Source organism: Festucalex cinctus, chromosome 19, assembly GCF_051991245.1.
Source record: "Festucalex cinctus isolate MCC-2025b chromosome 19, RoL_Fcin_1.0, whole genome shotgun sequence".
Lineage (NCBI taxonomy): Eukaryota > Metazoa > Chordata > Actinopteri > Syngnathiformes > Syngnathidae > Festucalex > Festucalex cinctus.
The window spans coordinates 4,202,464-4,224,194 of record NC_135429.1 but is presented as its reverse complement, the minus strand read 5'-3'; the positions used below and the strand labels follow the sequence as shown (position 1 = coordinate 4,224,194).

Sequence of the window (21,731 nt, the reverse complement as noted above, 5' to 3'; positions counted from 1 at the left end):
AATCAAATTTGTTACAAAAACAATGTAATGCAATACAACCAACAGGGTCTGATCAATATTGAGGTATTGCATGCCTGTATATGGTAAATAAAATAACTATGCTACAGTAATATTTGCACATGGTTGTGTAGTGCATTATCGAAAAAAAAAGTTAGACCATCTTGAATTTTTTGTTTGGTTTCAGGATGCTATAAATATGCGCAAAATGTGGCGCAATATTCTCCCGACCGAAGACAAACCGGAACCGGAAATCCAAGCGACGCAATGGCGATCCATTCCTCAGAACTAATTACGTGAGAAGCAGCAGTTCTCCGGAGCTCTCCAAACATTTAAGACCACTTTGAGATTATTTACACCTTCTATGTTGTTATATTTATTGTTACCGTACTAAGGTAAGATAATTCACTTTCCGGTTAATGTGCCGGGCTCTAAAGTTTTTCATTTTACGAGAAAATAAACCGTAAACAAACATAACAGCGTACTGAGGGGTGCGCTCGATTCAAAACAGCGGCTGCGACGTACCGGCGTACACTACACTACACTACACTACACTACACCTCGATTGATGACAAAGACAACCCCGCCCGGTTGGGCTGCCCAGAACATGACAAACTAGCTAGCTTAATACAAAGTACCCCTCAGTCCGCAGTTGTTTCTGAAACAGATTCGTACTAGGAAGGCATTTATTGAAAATAATTTTACACATAAATGTGGCATTTTATTTTATTTTTTATTAATTTTATAATTGGAGCTTTTATAGCTTTGTTTGGGCAGCATGAACCAAGAGAAACTCTCAAAACATCAAACATCTCAAACATTTCCTAAATCAAATATTTGACTTGTGTTCATCAGTGGAGGATGAGTGCGGAAGCGGCCGACCGGGTCGCCGCTGTGACAAGCAGCCGGCCCAGCACGCCGCTCCAGACTTCCTGGTTTGAGTTCCTCCTGGACGCGTCCCTGCTGGAGAAGCACCTGCAGAAATCTAATCCCGGTGAGAAATCAGCATCGTAACATTCCCCGGATAACATGTTGTCCAACGTGGCAATGATGATGCTCGTGCGCCTCCTCAGACCCGACGGGGGTGCAGCTCGTCATCCAGTTCCTGGAGCAGGCGTCCAAGCCGTCTGTCAACGAGCAGAATCAAGTGCAGCCTCCCGCCGACAACCGCAGGAACCGCACCTTGAAGCTGTTGGCACTCAAAGTGGCGGCATTCATGAAGTGGGATCTGGATGCTCTGGAAAAAGGGTGCGCCAAAAAAGAAAATCTACATTTTGTAATGTGTATTTAAACCATTTGTGACACATTTTATGCTTAATTCAATGGATATTGTGCTGCTCTTTTTGGTGTGAATGCTTTGGCCACCTGGGCAATATTTAAAAATATTGTCCCCTTGCCAGCTTGACCATCCCCGTGTTGAACATGCTGCTCAACGAGCTACTGTGTGTGAGCAAAGTGCCAGCGGGCGTGAAACACGTAGATTTGGATCTTTCCACGCTGCCACCCACCACCGCCATGGCCGTCCTCATCTACAACCGCTGGTAAGACAACACACATATTTAAAATCACCAGAATGAAGAAGTCTTCCCGCTTTTATAGGGCCATCAGAACCATCGTGCTGAGCAGCTTTCCGGAGAAACAGACCAAACCGGGACCGCACCAGATGAACATGCAAGTTTTCTCCCGCAATGGACGCATTTCAATCACGATTAGACCTCACACAGACTTGAATTTGTTTGTGCTTCTTTGTAGGTTGAGTGTTGTGCAGCAGGAAAAAGAGATGACAGATAACATTCTCAGTGTGGTGAGAAACATTGAAATAAAAAAAATCTGGCAGAACTCTTAAACGAACAAGCAAAACTCGCCGCGATGAATTACAATTGCCACCCACATTCATGCCGTTTTGTGCGTTCAGTTAAAGGAGCAGGCCAGCGACTCAATCAGCGTCCTGGCGGGGGCGCTGCGTCTGAAGAAGGACTTTTACGTGCACACCATGAGGACTCTGGATCTGCTGGCCGCCGACACGGCCGCCGCCAACGGCGAGACCGAGTCCTCCACAGCTGGACTCCGCATCAGTGCCAACGAGCTGCACTGCCAGGTAGGCCCGAATGCTTTGTTTCCCCAAACTCGTATTGACAGGATGACAAAAACCTCCCCGGTGTATCTTTATTTTCTTTACTAAAAAAGAAGAAAAATCACAATTATTATTATTCTTGACGGCATCACTACTTTAACGTAGGTGTGGGAACCTCTAGGTACCTCACGATATGATACGATATATGATACAAGGCTCACGATAACAATTATCTCACGATATGATGATAAAGCGATTATAGATACATTGGTCAGGTAATAAATCCACAATAATCTACGATAAAACTACTCAAGACATAAACTGATTTTTTTTCAGTGTGAAAATAGTTTCTTTTTGTACCATCACTGAAACACAATATTAACTGGTGTCTTCTTCACAGTGAGTACGTTACTCTATTTTTTTTTTTTAAACAAATACAAATGTCTTTTTAACAGAGACCACCTTCTGTCAACAAATTTGTGTCTTCCTTAAACATTATTGTCATGCAAGGATGTCAGTCACTTGCGTAGTCGATTGTTTCATTTAATAAACTGTGACGATTTGTTTTGCAGAAGTAAATAAATTACTTAAATCAATATGAATATTTCTCAGAAATTGTGTGCTTCAAAAAATCGAAACATAAAATATGTTTTAAAATGTTAAAATTGAAGATATAATATATATTTTTCATAGAAACGTATGCAAAACTGAGCCATTTGCTGGGTAGATAAATGTCTTGCGTAAGTAAAAGTAAGCTCATGAGTCCTCTTCACCTGAAGACTTGCGTACATTTCCCCACCACTCTTACAAGGCGCTCCCACTAGTGGCCCGCCAAGTAATTGCTCAGTAATGAACAATAGAGCTGTTATAGTGGCTGTATATTCACTACAAATATCACGATATTTGCATAGGCGTATGGATAATCTATCAGGAGACAAAGTATCACAATTTATTGGGATATCGATATAATCACACTCCTACTTAAACGGTGTTCGCCTTCTGCCATTTTTAGGTTCACTATGACTTGGGCGCCATTTTCTTCCAGCAAGGATGCACGGACCAGCCGGCCTTTGAGAAAGCTAGAGACCACTTCAGGCAGACCAAGGAACTCTTGAAGAAGGTACAACCACACGTTAGCCCCCTGACGCTGGCACTGGTGTCAGTCTGCCGTGTTATGATACACACACGCACACGTCCTGTCCTCCATCTTTGTTTTCCAAGCTGGACTCCACAGTGCACGTCCACCTGGACGAGGAGCGCCTGGCCGGCTACTGGAACGCCTGCAAAGCACTGACCGGCGACTGCGACTCGTGCGACTCTCAGACCACACACTACGACCAGATCAACGGGCTGCTCGGCGCCCGCAACTACCAGGTGAGAAATCACCAGAGCCGCCCTGATTGTACAGTGGACATAAAAAGTCTACACACCCGTGTTCGAATGCCAGGATTTTGTAATATGACAAATGAGCACAAGCTATTATATCGTCATTAATATGACATTATAGAGGACTAAAACTGCCAAAATTAATAATATAAATAAATACGACAACTGTACAACTTAAATGAAAAAAAATCCTTTCAAGAGGGGAAGTACAAATAAACAACACAGATAATGTGGTTGCAAAAGTGGACACACTGGAGCATGTATCTGTGTTCAGAATGAACCAATCACATTCAAGCTCATCTTAAATAAAAGCCATGCTCATGTATAATAACAGTCTGCAACAACTGCTGCCATTTAAAGGAAAGATTAGATGTTCTAGTAAACCTTTCTACCATCACCTGGGTGACCCAGTTGTGTTTTGTGCTCGCATTTTCAATTTTGAAAGTCCACATAACTTTTGTCTGATGAGTTATCTTAATGCTAACACTCACTACAAAATGCCAGTGACGGGCTAAAGAAGGCAGCATCAATGTCGAGGTGTTGTAACTCTTGGCTATTTGAATACAAACCACTGAATAACGCATATCTCTGTCACAGGCCGTGGTGGAAGCGTTCATCAAAGACAACATCAGCCGCACTTTGCCCAAGCACTTCAGACGCTCCGTTCTTCGGGAGGTCTTGTACAAGGCCCAGCAAGGGTGAGAGAACACGTCCTGCGTTGACCCAACACGTGTCCGTATCGGTAACAGTCAACGTGGTGTCACGCAGGGAGACGGGCCTGGACGAGGTGTGCCTCCAGCTGTGCGTGTGCAACGCCGTGCGCGACGCCCTGGAGGGGGAGGTGCTCGGCGTGCGCTTCCAGCAGCTGCTCATGAAGCCCAGCAAGCGCCTGGTGGACTTTATTTTAGAGGTAAACGTGAGGCTAACTGTCTTGTTTGGGTGTATATAAAAGTGTTAATTTCATCAATGAAAACTAAACAAAAATAATTTCGTCAACACACATTTTTCACCTGACTAAAACTAGGCTAGACTTAAACCCTCATTAAAAAGCAATAACTGGGACTAAATCAGTCTGTGTTTTTGTTGACTAATGAAGACGAGACAAAAATGTACTTAACTTCAGAAAAATTGGACTAAAATCGATGGACGTGAAATAGTTTTAGATCCAAAATGTTCAACATTATCTGCTGACAAAAAATATACAGGGGTAAAATGATTGTCCTGACTAAAACGAGACTAAAACGTTGACAGTTTCTGTTGACTAAAACAAGACTAATAAAATTATGTTTTCTTGGACTAAAATAAAGACTAAAATGCTCGATTTATAGTCAACTAAAAGTGGACTAAATGAAAACAGGTTGAGGTTGACTATGTTAAAAACTAACCAGCATGATTGAAACTGGACTAAAGCTGAGACTAAATTTAAAAATGGCTGATAAAATTAATACTAGTACCTGATGTGACTTGAATCCATCCATCTTGCAGGTGTGCACGCGGTCCCTGGAGAAGGAACGTTCGTCGGAAACATCCCGAAGGAACATGGCCACCTTCATGCAGTGAGTCGCGTCAACGCTCGTCATTATGTTCAGCCTCGCCGCATTTCTCGTTCTTATTGCGGCAGCACCGTCTGCGGGAGCCTGGAGGAGCTTCCCCTGGTTTTCGTGGTCTCCTCTCACAAGCTCTTCAGCGAGCTCCTCAGGGAGGAGGAGAGGAAGCTGCTGGTGGAGCAGATGAGGAAGCGCTCGGCCGCCGTCAACCTCAGCGCCAAACCACTGCCCTCCTTCTACGACATCCCGGGTAGGCGCGAGCACCGCTCCGTGGGGCGGAAACACGTCGCTGATGGCCTCGTTCGTTCTTCCGCAGCGTCGGCCAGCGTGAGCGTCGGGCAGCTGGAGCAGCAGCTCATCCTCTGCTTGGACCCGCGAAGGATCAGACAGATCCTCAACGAGCTCCACGACATAGCGGACAGACCCTTCTGGAGAGTCAATAGCAAGGTAGACGATGTATACGGACTCGTGTTGCATTCAAGGACAGTGGGGGAAATACAAAGAGCGACAGCTACAACTTTTTTTCTCTCCAGTGGGAAGTTCCTCCAGACTACATCAACGTGATCCTGGCCATAAAAGACAACCTGACTAAAGATCTGGTCTACATCCTCATGGCGAAAGGCCTCCACTGCATCGCCATTAGAGTAAGGATGATGTCATCATGACATCATTGTCTTGTTGCCACATCATCAAGTTCAGGACTTTTGTCCACTGATCAACGCCCGACATCTTTTCGTTATAAGCGTAAGCCTTTCCTTGTCAGGACTTCCTGCACGCGCGGCAGCTGTTCTCGTCCTGCCTGGAGCTGGTGACGGAGTTCTCGCCGCGCCTGCGTCAGGTGATGCTCAACGAGCTGCTGCTGATGGAGGTGCGAGCCCACGAGACGGCGGCGGCCGACGGCAGCAAGGAGAGGCCGCCCCCCGACCTCGTCAGCAGAGTGCGCGGATACCTGGAGATGAGGATACGCGGCGAGTTTTGTTGCTACCGACGGGGCTTCTGCCGGGTGGGACTGGTGAGGCTCTAATGATTTTTGTTGTTTTTTTGTTTTGTTTTCTGTGCAGATCTTCCTCTGCGGCAGGTGGTTGGCGAGGAGTGCGTGGCTTTTATGTTGAATTGGAGGGAGAACGACTACTTGACGCTACAGGTGCCGCCCTCGGCTGTCGTCAGCAACCCTTACGTCAAGGTGACGCGCCGCCAATTCTTACAAATGGCTACATGAACATTTAAACGTATGTGCATGTATCTCTCTTTCTCTTTCTTGCTGTCCCTCTCACTGGCTCTCTCACTCGCAATCGTTCCCTCTCTGTGTCTGCCTGTTTAGGCATTTCTGCTGGATTTTTGAAACTCGATCTACCGTAGTATGTCCCAACAAAGAAGCTTATCGCTCTTCTTAGCTGAGTTTTCTTGTAATTTTCTTGCAATGTGTTTTTGTTAACTTTCTTTACTTTTTTTTATTTTGCTGTATACAAAGTGCTATACACAACAGTGTGTTGAATCCAAACTAAATGGCCCTTCTAGAAAATCAAAACCAAATGAAGGCATCATTGAGTTGACAAGAAAGAAAATCCATAACTGGATTTGATCAATTTTACACAGTCCAATTTAAAATCAACATTTATTTAAAGTGTTTTTCTCCAATTCTGCTCAGCTGGGCCAGCTGCTGGCGTCCACGTGCAAGGAGCTCCCCGGTCCCAAAGAGAGCCGCCGCACGGCCAAGGAGCTTTGGGACGCGGTGGTGCAAATCTGCAGCGTCTCAGTCCAGCAGAAGAGGAGCAACGACGGACGCGTGGCGCTCATCAAGCACCGAGACTCCTCCATGGGCATCCTGCACAGGTGCCACCGACGCATTCTGAAATTTGACAAAAATACGAAACAAATAATGAGCAAATGAATCCTCCTTCTCTTGCGGTTGTTTGTCCTTCCAGGAGTAAATTCATTACGTTCGTCAAGAAGATCAGAGTGAGGATATGATGCAAAACAAAATGTTGTTTTTTGATGTCACGTTGCTGAGGTGACGTTGGGTTTGTGCGCTAGGAGCCGCTGGTGCTGACCACGCTGATCTCACTCTTCGTCAGGCTGCACAGCATCGTCAGGGTACGACTCAGCAACTCTTCTCTTCTTCCTCACAACATCGGCTTGTTCAAATGTTGACTTGAGGCTTTGTCGCGCCCCCCTACAGGATGACATCGTCAACGAAGTGACGGCCGAGCACCTCACCATCTGGCCGACGTCTCTGCCCAAGTAACACACTAGATTCTTATTTTTTTTAGTATTATTCTTTTATTATTCAATTCTCGTATTGATTCAATATGCGGCTGAATCGATTTTTAAACATCTATTTTTGATGGAATATTCAACAAAACATCTTGGGGTTAGGATTCACACGTTAGGCATGGAAGAATGTTCTATTAATGAGACATTAAGCTTTAATATTTTATTTCAATGCTGTTCAAACATAAAACAGATTACAACCTGTTTGTTAAATACAGTGGCTAACAGTTACAAGCCTGGAGTTTCAGATAAATATATTTTCATACAAAACTTACAGTGTACATGTACAAGTTTACTGATTAGTGTTTTCTAAATTTCATTTAAAAAAAAATCAAAACAGTCGACTTATAGATTCGTATCGGGAGTAATCGGGATCAAGTCGAATCTCGCATGTGTCGTGTAGCATCCAGGCGGTGGACGTGGAGGCGGTAGCCGTAACGGTGAAGGAGCTGGTGACCTACGCCCTCACGCTGAACCCCAACAACCAATCGTGGCTCATCACGCAGGCCGACATTTATTTTGGTAACGCAAAAAAAAAAAAAAAAGAAAGAAAAACCCTTCAGTGATATGAGCAATTTTCAACTTGAACTTTGGCGTCGCCTTGTGCCCCCTCAGCAACCAATCAGTACTCGGCTGCTCTCAACTTGTACCTCCAGGCCGGCGGCGTGTCGTCTGATTTCTTCACCAAAGCCGTACCGCCTGACGTCTACACAGACCAGGTGGGTGCACGGATTGCTTTGATTGCACACCTGTGCGCGTGCTCCCTATGGCCGCTCGTCATTGTTGTTTTATGTTCTACGCAGGTTCTGAAAAGGATGATCAAGTGCTGCTCTATGATGAACTGCCACACACAGGTCACACAACATCTCACATGCGCACACACATTAGTATTGGTGGTATTTCCCCACTTATTCAAGAAAGCAATGTATTTTTTTCGATGCAATTATAATCAGCATTTAAAGTCATTAAATGGATTTTGCTCAAAATTAAGCCCTTAAACAACGTCATTAACTCATTCCTTCCTGGCCGTTTGATTGGATTTGGACTGATTTTGCAAGGCCCACAGAATATTGTGTTCTATTGCTATAAAAACATGGACCCTCCCAAATGAAAGATTAAAGTCTCTTCTTTCAACAGGAAAAGAAAGTATATTTCTATCTGTTTCAGTTTTGCAGCAATATAGCGAAGTTTCATCATGAATCACAAATCTGTTTAGAAATGTGGGGAAATCAGCTCCTTTGCAACATGGCCCTGGTTGATCTCTTATACTCTATTGCCACCCGCTGGCCGTTTTCATAATAAATACCTTTGCTTCAACTGTTCTCTGCAGTTCAGTGGCAGCATCAAAGACTTCTGTATGCTCTAGCATAAAAAGAAACATAAAAACTTATAAATACATCTTTGGGACACTCAAAACGTTTAAAATAGAAAGTGTTTGGGAGCAAATGAGTTAAAAGGCATTAAATGTGTTGTCCAGTGGCATCAAAAATCTAAATCCAATTGATGCACGCACACAATAAAATTGCTCTAAATTTGGGGGGAAAAAAATGTACTGTTCCTGTCACCAACGTCCAACATGAAACACTAATGCTACCTAGTGGCAGAAAAACTACCTCAACGCATGCTTCACACTACTTTTAACTGCATAATATGTATTTTTAACTTCAAATAACTTTTTGAATTGCTTAATTATGGAATTACATATATTACTGTATGTATGTATACTATGTCTATGTATATACAATATGATGTAGGCATTAAAATTACATTAAAAATGGCATTAAAAAGCACTAAATCAGATTTTCAGATACTTGCAGAAACCCTCATGATAGTCCGCAGAATATGATTGTGCACATGTGTTGCGTGTCACAGGTGGCGGTCCTGTGTCAGTTCCTGAGGGAGGTGGACTACATGACGGCCTTCAAAGCACTCCAAGAACAGAACAGGTACAATTTTGTTTCACACAACGTTGACCGCCCCAAGGTGCACGACATGACCTTGTTTGTGACATTGGATGCAGCCACGACGCCATGGACTCCTTCTACGACTACATTTGGGATGTCACCATCTTGGAATACCTCACGCGTATCCATACTCAAATGGTCCACTTTAAATTTACATTCTTTTTTTTAATTTATTTTTTTTGATTGTTATTAAGCTTGACTGTGTTCAGACATCCATCACAAGCGCGGTGAAACGGAAAAGAGACAAATAGCGGTAAGCAGCATCAAATAGCAATGGATATGAAAAGTCTACACACCCCAGTGGTGAAATGCCAGGTTTTTGTCATGTAACAAAACAAGATCAAGAAAAAAAAAAATCAAAATATGGCTTGTGCTGTAAGATGTGACTAGAGAAATGATCAGGGAAAGCCTAAAAGAACAGCTGAACCTTATTTGGGGTTAGTCAGAGTCAATAATTAGTGGCATATGTGCTGAGTGGCATTTTACATGAGTTTGAATGTGATTGCTTTTTTTATATATATATGTATATGTGTGTATATATATATATATATATATATATATATATATCACAAAAATCTGGAATTTGAACAAGGGGCGTGCAGACATTTTATATCCACTCTATATTTGCAATTCAGCCTTAAATATGATTCATTTGTGACATGTAGTGGCAAACTGAGGTCAAGTAGCAGAAATCACACAGAATTGTGATTTGCATGACTCGACTTACCTGATTATTAGGTACACCTGCATGCTAACGAAATTGTTAAAAAGTCACTGGACAAACAGTACTTCTCTTTAAAAAAAATATATGAAATATTTGCTTTATTTAAGGGTAGCATATTTAAGATTTTGCATTCATAATTTTTTTTTTTAAATTTATTTTAGAAAAACACATTGTGGAAAATCCCGTTTAAATTATGCTGTACAAATGCGCAGGCATGCCCCTAACGAAACGTCGTCCGTTCCAGATTAAAGCCATCGGCCAGGCCGAGTTGAACACGAGCAACCCTGAGGAGGTTCTGCAGCTGGCGGCGCAGAAGCGCAAGAAGAAGTTCCTGCAGGCCATGGCTAAGCTCTATTTCTGAATCTTTTTTTTTTTTTTTTTTTTTTTTTTAAGTTACGCTACAAGTCGGGACTGACCAATTAGCTCTTTTAAACTTTCTGAAAAGGAACTTTTTTTTTTTTTTTAAATGAAAGCAACAAAAAAAAGGTGGAAATCTGTTTTTAAAAATCGCCAATAGACAAATTTGTGGGTGCCGAACTAATATGGGACATTGTGATTTCCAAGGAACATTGTGGAAGTGATCACATCAAAATTTGAACATCTGCTTCCTAGTTATCATGAGAATCATGACCAGTGTCTTCAGACTCTTCACATCAATTAACCAATCAGATTGCAAAATACGCTCAGCGGAGACATCATGCTGTTGTCTAATTGGTCAGAGCAAAATTGTTGCGCTCGCTCTCACCCGCACCTGCTGTACAAAATGAGCACTTTTCGCTTTTTCCCAGCATCATTCTTGTATTCCCACGTACGCCTCTTTTGTTGTGTTCCATTTGAGAAACGTGATATGTTTTTCGCATTTTGCGGCCGAGCCATCAAAAAAAAAAAAAAAAAAAAGATGCTCTCAATGTATTGTTTTAAGTCCCCCAGTGGCACGGAGCGGCCGCGAATCCTTCCAGGCCTCGACAGACATTGTTACTGCTATCAAGGCAGACGCAAAACAGATCACACATGCGGACAATAATGGTGGTTGAGAACAGGCAAGTCTTACACATCTTCAGCCATATCCATGACATTTTTGTAAAATCTAATTTGCAGGATAAATTCAATATGTCGACCACAGAAAGTTCTTTTATCCTCCCCTAAAAAAAGACAACTTTATAAAAAAAAGTGAGTCAGTCTTCTGTTTGCCTTGTACCGTAGACTACAACAGTTATGATTAATAGGCTCCATTATAATATTAATGTATGTTGTGGTTGGCACTCCAGTTAAACTCGATAAAATCATGTGAATAAAAAGGTGGAATTTCACCACTAGGTGGTGCTCCAAACTTGGATTTAAAGTTCAGTGTCTTGCACAGTTGAGGCCTTTTTTTAAACTAAGGATATTTGTGTGGAGATGTGGAGTAAAAACTGGAAGAAAATAAAATCAAAAGTGCCATTCAGATAATGTTAAAAAAAAAAAATAAGTTATTCACTCTATACCACACAAATGACCTCTATAACCTCTTCATATCCCTATTAAATTCAGTTATAGTTACTGAGAAAATTTAAAACGACTTATCAAATGCATGTTAACAAATTATTGGGAAATAAGAAACTACTTTTGTGCCATGTTTGTAATAAAAAAATAAAAAAAAGATATACCACTCTCTTTATAATAACATATGGTAATGCCATAATTAAATAGACTGTAAATAATGAAACCTTTTACCACTTTTTTTTTTTTTTTTCTTCAATTCAATGGACATTCTACTGCTCATTCTGGTGTGCACCCATTGGCCACTTGGGGGCAGTATAATTCATACATGCATACACCTGTGAGTATTATATTATCTGTGTGCAGTAAATGTTTCGATACTGATGCTTTTTGTTAGCCCGTCTATGACCTTTTCCATTTTTATTTTTATTTTTTTTAAATAGCATTCAAGCTAAACTCCCTAAATTAAGGCAAAGCTATGTGCTTGTTTTCTGTTTAGTGGGAGTGTCAATAAAGGAGAATTGTTCACTACCTGCAAACCTGCTGCAGTCCGGTTTGTGAAGTGGCGTGATGATGCGTTATCGAGTTAATAAACCACAGAATTGGCTGTTTTTGGAAAAAATGTGTTACAAGGCATTTGAGAATATGAGGACAGTATGTGTGGGAAGGGGAAAAAAAAAAAAAAAAAAAAAGGAGGATGTGATGGAAAAAGTAGATAAAGATAAAAGAAGCCTATAAACGAGTGTCAAATGTAGTCCAGAACTGTGTGTGTGGAGATAAACACTGCGAATTAACCAGCAGAGCGCCTTATGAAACTCAATCTCTATCACATGCCACAACACACTCACACACGCAGATTCCACAGAAAAGTATGCGGCATGATCTATTACCAATCCTCCCCTAGCCGTTTGTTTGATTCCACACTGCACCGGCTGATAATCGCAAACGTTTTAAGATACAAAATGGCGGGCCGACAAGGATTTACGGCGATCGATCGTCTCGAAGAAGCGCTGGGGAGACGGGGTGCGGTGGACGCGAGCACTGCAGCCGCTCTTCCAAGTAGCTGGTAGCGCTGAAGGGATTAAAAGATCAAGATGGTGTTTTCACTTTGTTCATGAAGTCAGTTACAAACTAAAGGATTAGGGGCCTTTGGGGGGAGCCTTGAGGGCCTCCGCCAGCTGACCCGTGTTCAACTTTTCAACTAGCCAGCAAGGCCTGGAAATGACAGAGATGATGATGAACATGAGAAAAAAAAGGCAACATTCTATGGAAGACCGAAACTATCAAAAATGAATACATAAATAAATAAAAGTGAAAATAAAAATGGATATAAAAATATAAATCAGAAATTAAATACAAAAAATAACTATAAATGGAAATAAAAACAAAAAAATATATATATCCATAAATAAAAGTAAAAATACAAAAATAAAAATGAGATTCAAATGTAGAAATAAATGCATAAATACAATTAAATATCAATAAATAAAAATGTTCAGCTGTTCTACTGGGCTTTTCATGACATTTTGTGGCTTTCTTGCAGAAGCCTCCATGTTTTGCACTGACTGCTACTTGGAAGTGTACAAAATTCCTTCGGCCCAAGTACCAGCTGGAGAAAACAGTCCCAAGGCACGATGGCAGTCTACTTCACTCGAGGTAATGTGTTACTTTTGATGACGAGAATAAAAACTTGCATTGATGAAAGTCAAAAATTGAATTTTTGCGAAACAACAAACTATTATTATTTTAAGATTATATCAGCCAGTCTGCACTGCAGCTGCTTCGGAGTAAGCAGCGCCAAGTACGCGCCATTTGTTTTGGGCCTTCAAATCAACAAACTCTCTTTTGAGCTTTTAAGGCTCTAAACTGCAACACGGAGATGATTTATTAGCTCAGACTTGCGCAAAATAGCTCCTTAATACATCAATTTACTGGTAAAAATATGCCACTGTGAAATCTGGATTTGCTGTTTGCCAGGGAATGAGTGGCTAAAAATGTGCTGCCCATGTTTGATTCCCATGACCGTGTGGTGGTCGTCTGCTTCACTGCGTCGCCATGACAGCTCGGACGGTTCAAATTTGATTTTTGAAAAGGAATGGATGCAAATAATCTGTTGCAAGGTCAAAAAGGTTAACACAAAACAATAACACACTAAGCCACCAGGGGTAGTATGATACAGAAGGTAACTTTTGACCTTTTGTGACCTTTTGTTTTTTTAATTAGACTAAAAAAACAACTAAACAAAAACAAAGCATGACAAAAATGTTAACACTTAACACAGTATGAAACAGAAAGTACCGTTTGACCTTTCGTGACCTTTTGTTTTTTAAAATTGCACTAAAAAAAAAAAAAAACCTAAACGAAAGAATTTTCGAAAACTAAAAACGAACACAATGTAAAACAATTCAACCCTCGATGTAAACAGTCGGGCGGGGTCAAGAGGTCAACACGGCGGACGTTCACAATTCCCAAGAATTTACGGCTTCTTCTTTCCTCTTTGTCCGAGACCACATGGACGGACTTTTACGAGTGGCGGACGCCGCCGCCGTCTGAGCAGGACGGCGATGAGTGAATGGCCGCCATAAAGCGACAATGATTGCGGAGTTGAAGGAAAAGAGAAGGGCGAAGGCATGGAAAGTGCAGATGCAAAACAACGTGTGCGGGAAATGTTTTCCACACGCCGCATTAGGAACATGTGGAAAATATGAGCGAATAATGTGAAGTGTCAAAAAAAAAAAAAAAGTGAAGGCCTCGGTGTTGTTCTTTCACTTTTGGCTGCCGTACAGCAACCGCGGATTTGATTGACAGGTTGTTCCTGCCATAATCCAGCATAGAAGTGTGCACGAGATGTATATTTTTTTTATTTCTACACCTTGCCTTGTAACATTTGAATCAAAAAGCCAGTAGGACCATGTCGGTGGTCCTTAAACCATTATATAAATATTTTGGATTGATAAAAAACTGATGTTTGCTTGGCTGCTGCCCTGTTGGTGACACGCACGCACACTCCAATTTGTCACGGAATCTTTTTAAGGATTAAATCGCAATAGCAGGTTTGCTTTGGCTGAGGCAGCCAGGAACTTTCAAATGAATATAAAAAAAAAAAAAAAAAAAAATGGTAATTTACTTGAAAAAAAGAAAATAAATGTAATACAATAAAATAGATTATCTTAATTAAAAAAATAAATAAATAAATAGATAAATAAATAAAGAGATGAAAATCAATTAAATTAAAAAGCCTAAAAATTACTTTACAAAAAAATAGAAAGAATAAAAAAAAGTGGCAATTTAATTAAAAAATAATTTAAAAAAAAAAGTCAAATTGATGAGTAATCTAATTCAAAAAGGAAAATACATGAAAATAAATTCAATTGAATTAATACATAAAATAAAAAACTGTTTATTTTAAAATAACAGTAAATATAAATAAAATAGTAAAGAATAGGACCATAGTTATAAAGAATATAGTAGGTATTGTAATTAAATATGACTTAATCAGTATTGTGTATATATTATAGTACAACATAAAATAGATACATATACTACAATTGAAAAAATCTGAGGCATTTTCTGTTTGCTAGGAATACTTTTGATCATTTATAAATAAAATATATAAAGATACAAGCAATTCAATTAAATAAGTCACATTACCGAATGAAGAAACATGATTTTGGTTCCACACATTTCACAATAAGAGTAGTCATGTGTGACAGGATTTCACAATAAAAGTATTTCACATACTTTGGTGAAACAAATCTCAACATTTACGCTTTTAAAAGGTGTGTGCGTCCGCACAGTGTGAGTGGCTTAACCCGTACCGGATTCCCAACATTCCTCATCTGTGTGCGTGCGCAAGTGTGAGTGCGCGAGTCGTCTTTTGGCGTTTCAGGTGATTGACGCTATTTGCTGTCATTAGGCCCCGCCGCCTCATTGACCTCTCAACTCTGGCGAGCGGGAAAGACTTAGCGCTCGCAAAGCAATCAACACCTAAAGGTCAAAAAGGGCCAGCCAGGCTGCCGGGGGGGTTACTGAGGGTCTGGGAGAGACCACTTTAGAGAATTGCAAGGGTTCTGGGATACAGCCTTGAAGAACACCAACAAATGCTTGCAAGAAAAAAAAAAAAGTTAGTAGCCTGTGGTGGGCTGCAGTGTCCCCCCCCGCCACCCCCCCATCCCCCATCAACACTTCCTCTGTGAGCACGTCGGCGTCTCCTTGCATTTCCCGTCCCACCTCATGTGGGCGCCGCATCACGTTTTGGGTTACCCTACAATGGCAAAAGGCCGTCAAAGTCAATCAAGACCTTTTTGACTTTTATTGATGCAAGCCCCCCTCCACCACCACCACCCGAGTGCCCGCCCCCCGCCCCCACTGTTTCTTAGTCAAGAGGAAATCTTTGTTATATTACGACTTTTTCAAGCGTTTACTGCGCTAATTGACGTGCCAATCAAGGCTTGAAACACTACTTTAAAACCCTAACTTTAGTTTGCACCTTAAAAATACAGACTTGAAACCCTCATTTGAAACACTATTTTAAAACACTTTGAAACTCAAATTTGAAACCCTGTTGTACTACTTCGCCGTGTTTGAAACCCTAATTTGAGACCCTAATCCAAACTTGGACCTGTAGGCTTTTTTTTGTTTGTTGATTTGTTTGTTTTTTTCACCTGTTTGCATGAAGCCTGCTCACCAAATTGGGTTATTATTATTACTTTTATTATTTTTATGTTATTTTTTGTTCTTCATAGGATATCCCGGCAGACACTTTTAATTAGCGAGGGGCTTCATCTGTTTTGTGTTTCCGAGTGCAGCCGTACTGTAAAGCAACACTTTTAGCCCGCTCTTATCACCCTAACCCAACGGCACTCGCGTCCAAAATGTCTGATTGTCATCCTGTAAGAGACACTCGCTCTGTTTTTACTTAGTAAACACACACATGCACGCACACAGAAGTTTCTTTGCACACAAGGAAGGATGTCAAGTGCACTCACGAGAACCAGCTGTGAGTACGATTGCAAACATGTGGCCTCATCATCTTTCCTATGTGACAGTAAAAGGAGAAAAAAGAACAGTAACTTGGCCAGCCATACATTCGTTTCGCTTTAGCTTTCATTGCTAATGTGCTAAAGTCATAAGACGTCCCTCAGGGCTCCAACCTGGGGCCCCTTGTTGTTGTTTTCACACCCAAAATCCCATCATGGAGTGCGCGTTTATGTGAGTGAGACTTCCTCCCGCTACGCTTGATTAGGCACACCTGCTGGTTAAAATATTAAACGTTTTCCTCAAACTGCTGCTCAAGTCTTCGAGTTTCCCCAGGCGAAGGTCGGATTTTAACAGACAAGTGTGAAAATGTAATTTTGCGAGTTTATTTAGTGCGGGGCTTTTTCCTCAAGCTGCTGTCGAGTCCTCTTTGCTCGTTCCAGACTGAAATTCCTTCTCCTGCCTCGTCTTTGTCCGCATGTGCGAGACGTTGACGCCGCTTCCATGCTGATAACCCGCGCGTCTTTGTACATCGCTCCATCTCACCGCAAATCTTCCCGAAAGCGGGAACGCCTCCGCGGGGGCCGCTATACAGACGGCCCATTCCGCTCTTTTGTCCCCTCTTTTTTTTTTATATATATATATATATATATATCTCACCTTGTCATTGGGCATTCCATTCCAGCCTTTTGGGGGTTGTTTAGTAGCAGACAATAGGCCGCGTGAACTTTGAACCCCGGGTTGGAGAAGCCAGCCTTAATCTGATGTCGGGATCCTCCTCCACCATTGTCCCACTGTAGACTAAAGAGGGGTCACCCGTTGCATCTGTACGTCAATTTGTTTGTCCAGTATTAGCGGGCGCGCACACCGAGGCCACCCAGGCAAGGTGGCGCTGGGCCCACTTGCTGACCTCATCTTGACCCCCGCAGCACTTTTTGACACGAGACAGGAAGAGTTGCGTCCATGCAGACTAGTTTCGGTTCTGACTGTAGGGCTAAACTCATAAGATGTCCCTCAGGGCTCTATCCCAGAGCCCCTTGTTTTTTTGTTCAGTTAGGATTTCATCCCCCCCAAAAAAACTGTAAATAAAACATTGAAACTTTGACATTTTTATATGTACTTTAATGTGTTTACTCTCTCTATATATATTGTTACATTTTATATGAATATAATTATTTAATTGAGCAATTTTAAAATATTGCCAGAGTGGGAAAAAAAATCAATAATACACAATATTCAAAAATATAAAAGAAAAAGGAAACAAATATATAACTCTTTAGTCTGAAATGATCATTTTAATGAGACAGATGTGCTATTATCTGACAGCATACAAAAACATCCAACATGCATTCGCAATAACTTACTCATGGAAACATAAATTAGCAACATTTGCGCATCAAATATTTACATGCGGTGCGATTTAACATCAGTGCATCAGAAAAGAAAACAAACAGCAACATTTGAGGACACGCATTGAAATGTTCCCACATTTGCACGCTATACTATAAATGACTTTCCATTGGCTACAAACCTGCTAAATGATAAAGTAGCTGGAACGTATTTGTCCATTGATTAATGCAATTAAAATAAAATAAAAGCTGGAGTATATTTGGTATTTTATGGCTTTAAATGAACAGTTCAGCATTATTAGATGAAGTGTGTAAAATGTAAGTTGTTTTTTAAAAGGTGCATTTTGTGTGGCGAACGGAGTGCTGCATGTGGAAAACGACGCTATAGGCTAACTGCTAACCTGCACGCGGTTTTTAAGCTAAGCTACGCTAATTGGAAGAACCTTGAATCTTGTCAAGTTAGTTTTTGCGCAGCACTATTGCCCCAAAATGATCCTTGATGATCCTTGTAAGGGTTTTGTTTGAGCTCGATGAATGATTTATGGGAGTGCTGCATGTGTCAAACAGCAATATATGCTAACTGCTAACCAGATCCGGTCTTATTTCGAAGCTAAGCTGTTTGGCTGAGGACCAGCTACCTCCACCAAGTCACTTTTTGTCATGTTTTTTTTTGTTATTGTTGTTATTTAGCTGTACTACACAAAACCTCCTTTTCAAAATTAGATGTTAATCCAAATTCAGAATGTGAGGCCTTGGCAGAGGTCTCAAGTCTTGTAACCCCGCCCCCCAAATATTCCTATTAACGCTCTTCTTATCTTTGGGAGCAATTTGACCCCTTTGAATGTTTAAACTACTTGAAATGGATGATTGGCATTTTCTTTTAGTTTATGTTGTACGACTTCACCTTCTTTTATATCTAAATCTGAGTTAGTGAGCACCTCTCCTTTGCCGAGCACTTCTTAACCCTGAACAGGATAAGTGGTACTGAAAATGGCGGCATGGATGGATTATTGCACAGGTGTGCCTTTGGCTGCCAACAATAAAAGGCCACTGGAAAATGTGAAGTTTTTTGTATTGCTCGGTATAGTTGCACATTTCCAAGTGGTCTTTAATTGTGGGCGACCTACGACACACCCGTGAAATAATCATGCTGTGTAATCTGCAAGGAACTTTTTATTTTTTATTTTTAATCATGAACACATCTCTCAATCCTGAAAGGGCTGAAATGGATTTAAAGATTGAGGTTCCAGAGTCCAAGGTCCTACCTGCACCCGCACGCCTCCACCACCATGTCCTCGTACTGCTTGTAGACCACGTTGTTGCCCGAGTCGATGTAGAGGATGCTGATGGGGCTGAGCTTGGCCGGAGCGCAGCAGCTGGGCGGCAAGTTTCCGGGGTTCATGGAGTTCATCAGGGTCTGGATGATGGCGTGATTAGTGGGCTCCAGGTGCGAGCGCAGCGGGAAGTCGCACGCGCCCTCGCAGTGGAACGCCTCGTAGTCCAGCGGGGCGATGATCCAGTCGTCCCAGCCCAGCAAGCGGAAGTTGACCCGTAGTGGTTTCTTACCGCACCTGGACCTGGACTTCCTGCCGTGACGTTTCCCGTGGCGGCTCCCGGGCGCCGCCGTCCGCCTGCTGCGGCCGGATTTGAACCCGGGGGCACGGTCCTGGGCTCGAAGCTCCCGCCTCTCGGCGAAAAGCGTCTGCCTCCGCTTGGATCTGGTGAAGACCACCAGGATGGCTTTCTTCTGCCGGGGTCTGGCGTGCCGGCGCAAGCCCAGCGAGGTCAGATCCAGCTCCCCCTCGGAGTTGTCCGACGTGGCCGTGAGCTCCAGGCAGAAATGCTTCCCGACGCTCCCTTCCTCCTTCTGCTTCCATTTTTTGAACGGCTCCCACACGTCCAGGACCTCCCATCTGGGCCTGGACCATTCGTGCAGCTCCAGGGTTTTGGAGTCCAGCGGGCGCCGGTCCTGGCACGAGAGCAGATGAAGCTCCACTGACTCGGACAGGCCAACGTTGCCCGACAATTTGGTGTAGAGCCTCAGCTCGGCTCCCAGGACCTCGGCTTTTTGCGACAGGGTGGACACATCGAAGAGATAACGTTGCCTCTCGAGAGGAGAAAGCGGGAGCTCGTCTGAGGAAAGATGGAGCGCAATCAATAAAAGAATCCATGTGACTTTTTTTATACAGTACCTGGAACAAAATGTCAAAAATTATACCATGCATACTCACTAAAAAAAAAATACAAAAATACTTTGTTTGTGGTGTCTTGTCCAGAGTCCACAAAACTTAAAAATCACAAGGAAAGTCCACACACAAAAAAAATTGTGTGCAAAAGAAAAACAACAGAAAGCAAAGAAAACAAAAAATACATGCAATATTGTTTTGTTTTTTTAGGTTGGCTATGCAGATTATTGTCCATTAGCCACAAACAATAAAAAACGAAACAAGACCAAACAAAAATCAGAATAAACAGCCCACTTAAAAAAAAAAAAAAAAAAAAAAAATGCACAGGCAATATTTTGTCATTTGTGAGATTGTACCTTGTCAAAATCCACAAAATGAACGTAGAAATCTACTGAAAAAAATACTAAAGTTAAAAACATGTATAGGCCACACAAAAAAAAATAAAAAATACAAAAACCATGTAGATGAAACAAACACAAAATGACAAGTGAATTATTGTGGACAATCCTCACCTGCTGTCTACAAAAACCTACCAAAAAAATTGTCTGCTAAAAGGACACAAAAGGACAATATTGTAAATAAATAAATTCAAAATTGTGAATTATATTATTTGTGAGATGATCATGCGCACAAGTTGTCCACAAAACACACCAAAGAAATGTACACAAAACATGCACACACACAAAAAAAAGCAGGTAACAAAAACGTCCACCAATTAACAAAAAAACAGGACACCCAAAAACAAGGAAAACTAAATGTCCTGCACAATAAAATAAAAACTTTAATTAAAAAAATGCAAAAAAACAAAACAAAACCTAAATTGTCCTCCAAAAAAAAAGAAAAAAAAAGACTCACCACAATAACCAATAGCTACAAATTAACAAAAATAACCAAAACTGCACACCAAAAATATTAACTAAGCAAATGAACTGCCCAAAAGACAAACGAAAACAAAAAAATACACACACCAAATCAAAATAAAACCAATTGTCCACAACAAGCAGAAGAAAATAAATACAACGTTCACGGTCAACATAACAAAATAAACACAAAAAACAAAACAAATCCCCAAACGCAAATAAATAAATAAACACAAAAACAAGAGCAATCAAATAAAATTGTCTGCAAAACAAACTAAATTAAGAAAAAAAAAAAAAGACCGTCACATAAAACCCGCACAAAAACAACTGTGTAACTTGTAAGAAATGTACCTTGTCCGCGGTCCACAAAACTGGCGATGGTGTTGGCCGCCTTGGAGGACCTGAAGAAGCTGGCGTTGAGTCCCAACTTCTCGGCCGTGGAGAAGGTCTTGTAGATGGACATCATGTAGTCGTGGGGCTCCACACGGAGCTCCGACTGCTTCACCGCCTTGGCCGGCCGCGACGAGACGCCGAGGGGCCGGCCGGGGGGCACCCGCCAGGCGAACACCAGAGCCCCGCACAGAGCGGCCACGAGAGAGAGGTCCATGGGGACCCTGGAGGAAGGGGCCCCACACACGCTGGCGTCCACGCAAAGTGCGCACGTAAACGTAGGCGAAGTCAAGTGTTGCCCCCCCCCTCTCACATGAAGGCCGTAAAAGTCTTTGTGGGAGTCCCATGGAGTAACCCCTCCCCTGGCGAGGGAACAGAAAAGATGCCTTTTCTTTTTCTTTTTTCTCTTTTTCTTTTCACTGATTGTGACTTTTGAAGCTCATTGTACTCCGGCTGCTTTGGGAGTCTGTATGAGATGCATGCGGAAGTTGCCATGGAGCTATACTGCCCTCTTGTGGTGCTGACGC

The 21,731-nt window shown here is 41.8% G+C and overlaps 2 protein-coding genes across 4 annotated transcripts; one reads left to right on the top strand and one right to left on the bottom strand.

The window, feature by feature from the left end:
- Positions 1 to 235: 235 nt before the first annotated feature.
- ints8 (integrator complex subunit 8) lies at positions 236 to 20,020 on the top strand. 3 transcript variants are annotated; one of them, XM_077506698.1, is made up of 30 exons: positions 236 to 293; positions 853 to 991; positions 1,071 to 1,245; positions 1,398 to 1,538; positions 1,597 to 1,668; positions 1,750 to 1,801; positions 1,913 to 2,095; positions 3,084 to 3,191; positions 3,293 to 3,445; positions 4,055 to 4,155; positions 4,226 to 4,367; positions 4,943 to 5,013; positions 5,079 to 5,254; positions 5,321 to 5,451; positions 5,538 to 5,648; positions 5,768 to 5,972; positions 6,066 to 6,187; positions 6,653 to 6,837; positions 6,930 to 6,963; positions 7,039 to 7,098; positions 7,184 to 7,245; positions 7,679 to 7,797; positions 7,891 to 7,994; positions 8,079 to 8,129; positions 9,148 to 9,221; positions 9,296 to 9,360; positions 9,449 to 9,492; positions 10,208 to 11,003; positions 12,986 to 13,098; positions 18,987 to 20,020. In XM_077506698.1, the coding sequence occupies exons 2-28, from the start codon at positions 859 to 861 to the stop codon at positions 10,322 to 10,324; spliced, it is 2,991 nt and encodes a 996-aa protein (XP_077362824.1). In that variant the 5' UTR covers positions 236 to 293; positions 853 to 858; the 3' UTR covers positions 10,325 to 11,003; positions 12,986 to 13,098; positions 18,987 to 20,020. The 3 variants fall into 3 exon arrangements, with proteins under 3 accessions (XP_077362824.1, XP_077362822.1, XP_077362823.1); XM_077506696.1 differs by having other exon boundaries at positions 279 to 392; XM_077506697.1 differs by lacking the exons at positions 12,986 to 13,098; positions 18,987 to 20,020 and having other exon boundaries at positions 279 to 392; positions 10,208 to 11,973.
- Positions 17,695 to 21,651, bottom strand: gdf6b (growth differentiation factor 6b). The gene is made up of 2 exons (XM_077506699.1): positions 21,166 to 21,651; positions 17,695 to 19,901 (listed from the first exon to the last, which is right to left on the bottom strand). The coding sequence occupies exons 1-2, from the start codon at positions 21,419 to 21,421 to the stop codon at positions 19,030 to 19,032; spliced, it is 1,128 nt and encodes a 375-aa protein (XP_077362825.1). The 5' UTR covers positions 21,422 to 21,651; the 3' UTR covers positions 17,695 to 19,029.
- Between the last annotated feature and the right edge of the window lie 80 nt (positions 21,652 to 21,731).

Coding starts and splice junctions, on each gene's coding strand:
- ints8 (XM_077506698.1), top strand. CDS start 859: ATGAGTGCGGAAGCGGCCGACCGGGTCGCCGCTGTGACAAGCAGCCGG. Junction 4,368..4,942: donor TGGTGGACTTTATTTTAGAG/GTAAACGTGAGG, acceptor TCCATCTTGCAG/GTGTGCACGCGGTCCCTGGA. Junction 5,255..5,320: donor CTCCTTCTACGACATCCCGG/GTAGGCGCGAGC, acceptor GTTCTTCCGCAG/CGTCGGCCAGCGTGAGCGTC.
- gdf6b (XM_077506699.1), bottom strand. CDS start 21,421: ATGGACCTCTCTCTCGTGGCCGCTCTGTGCGGGGCTCTGGTGTTCGCC. Junction 19,902..21,165: donor TTTTGTGGACCGCGGACAAG/GTACATTTCTTA, acceptor ATCTTTCCTCAG/ACGAGCTCCCGCTTTCTCCT.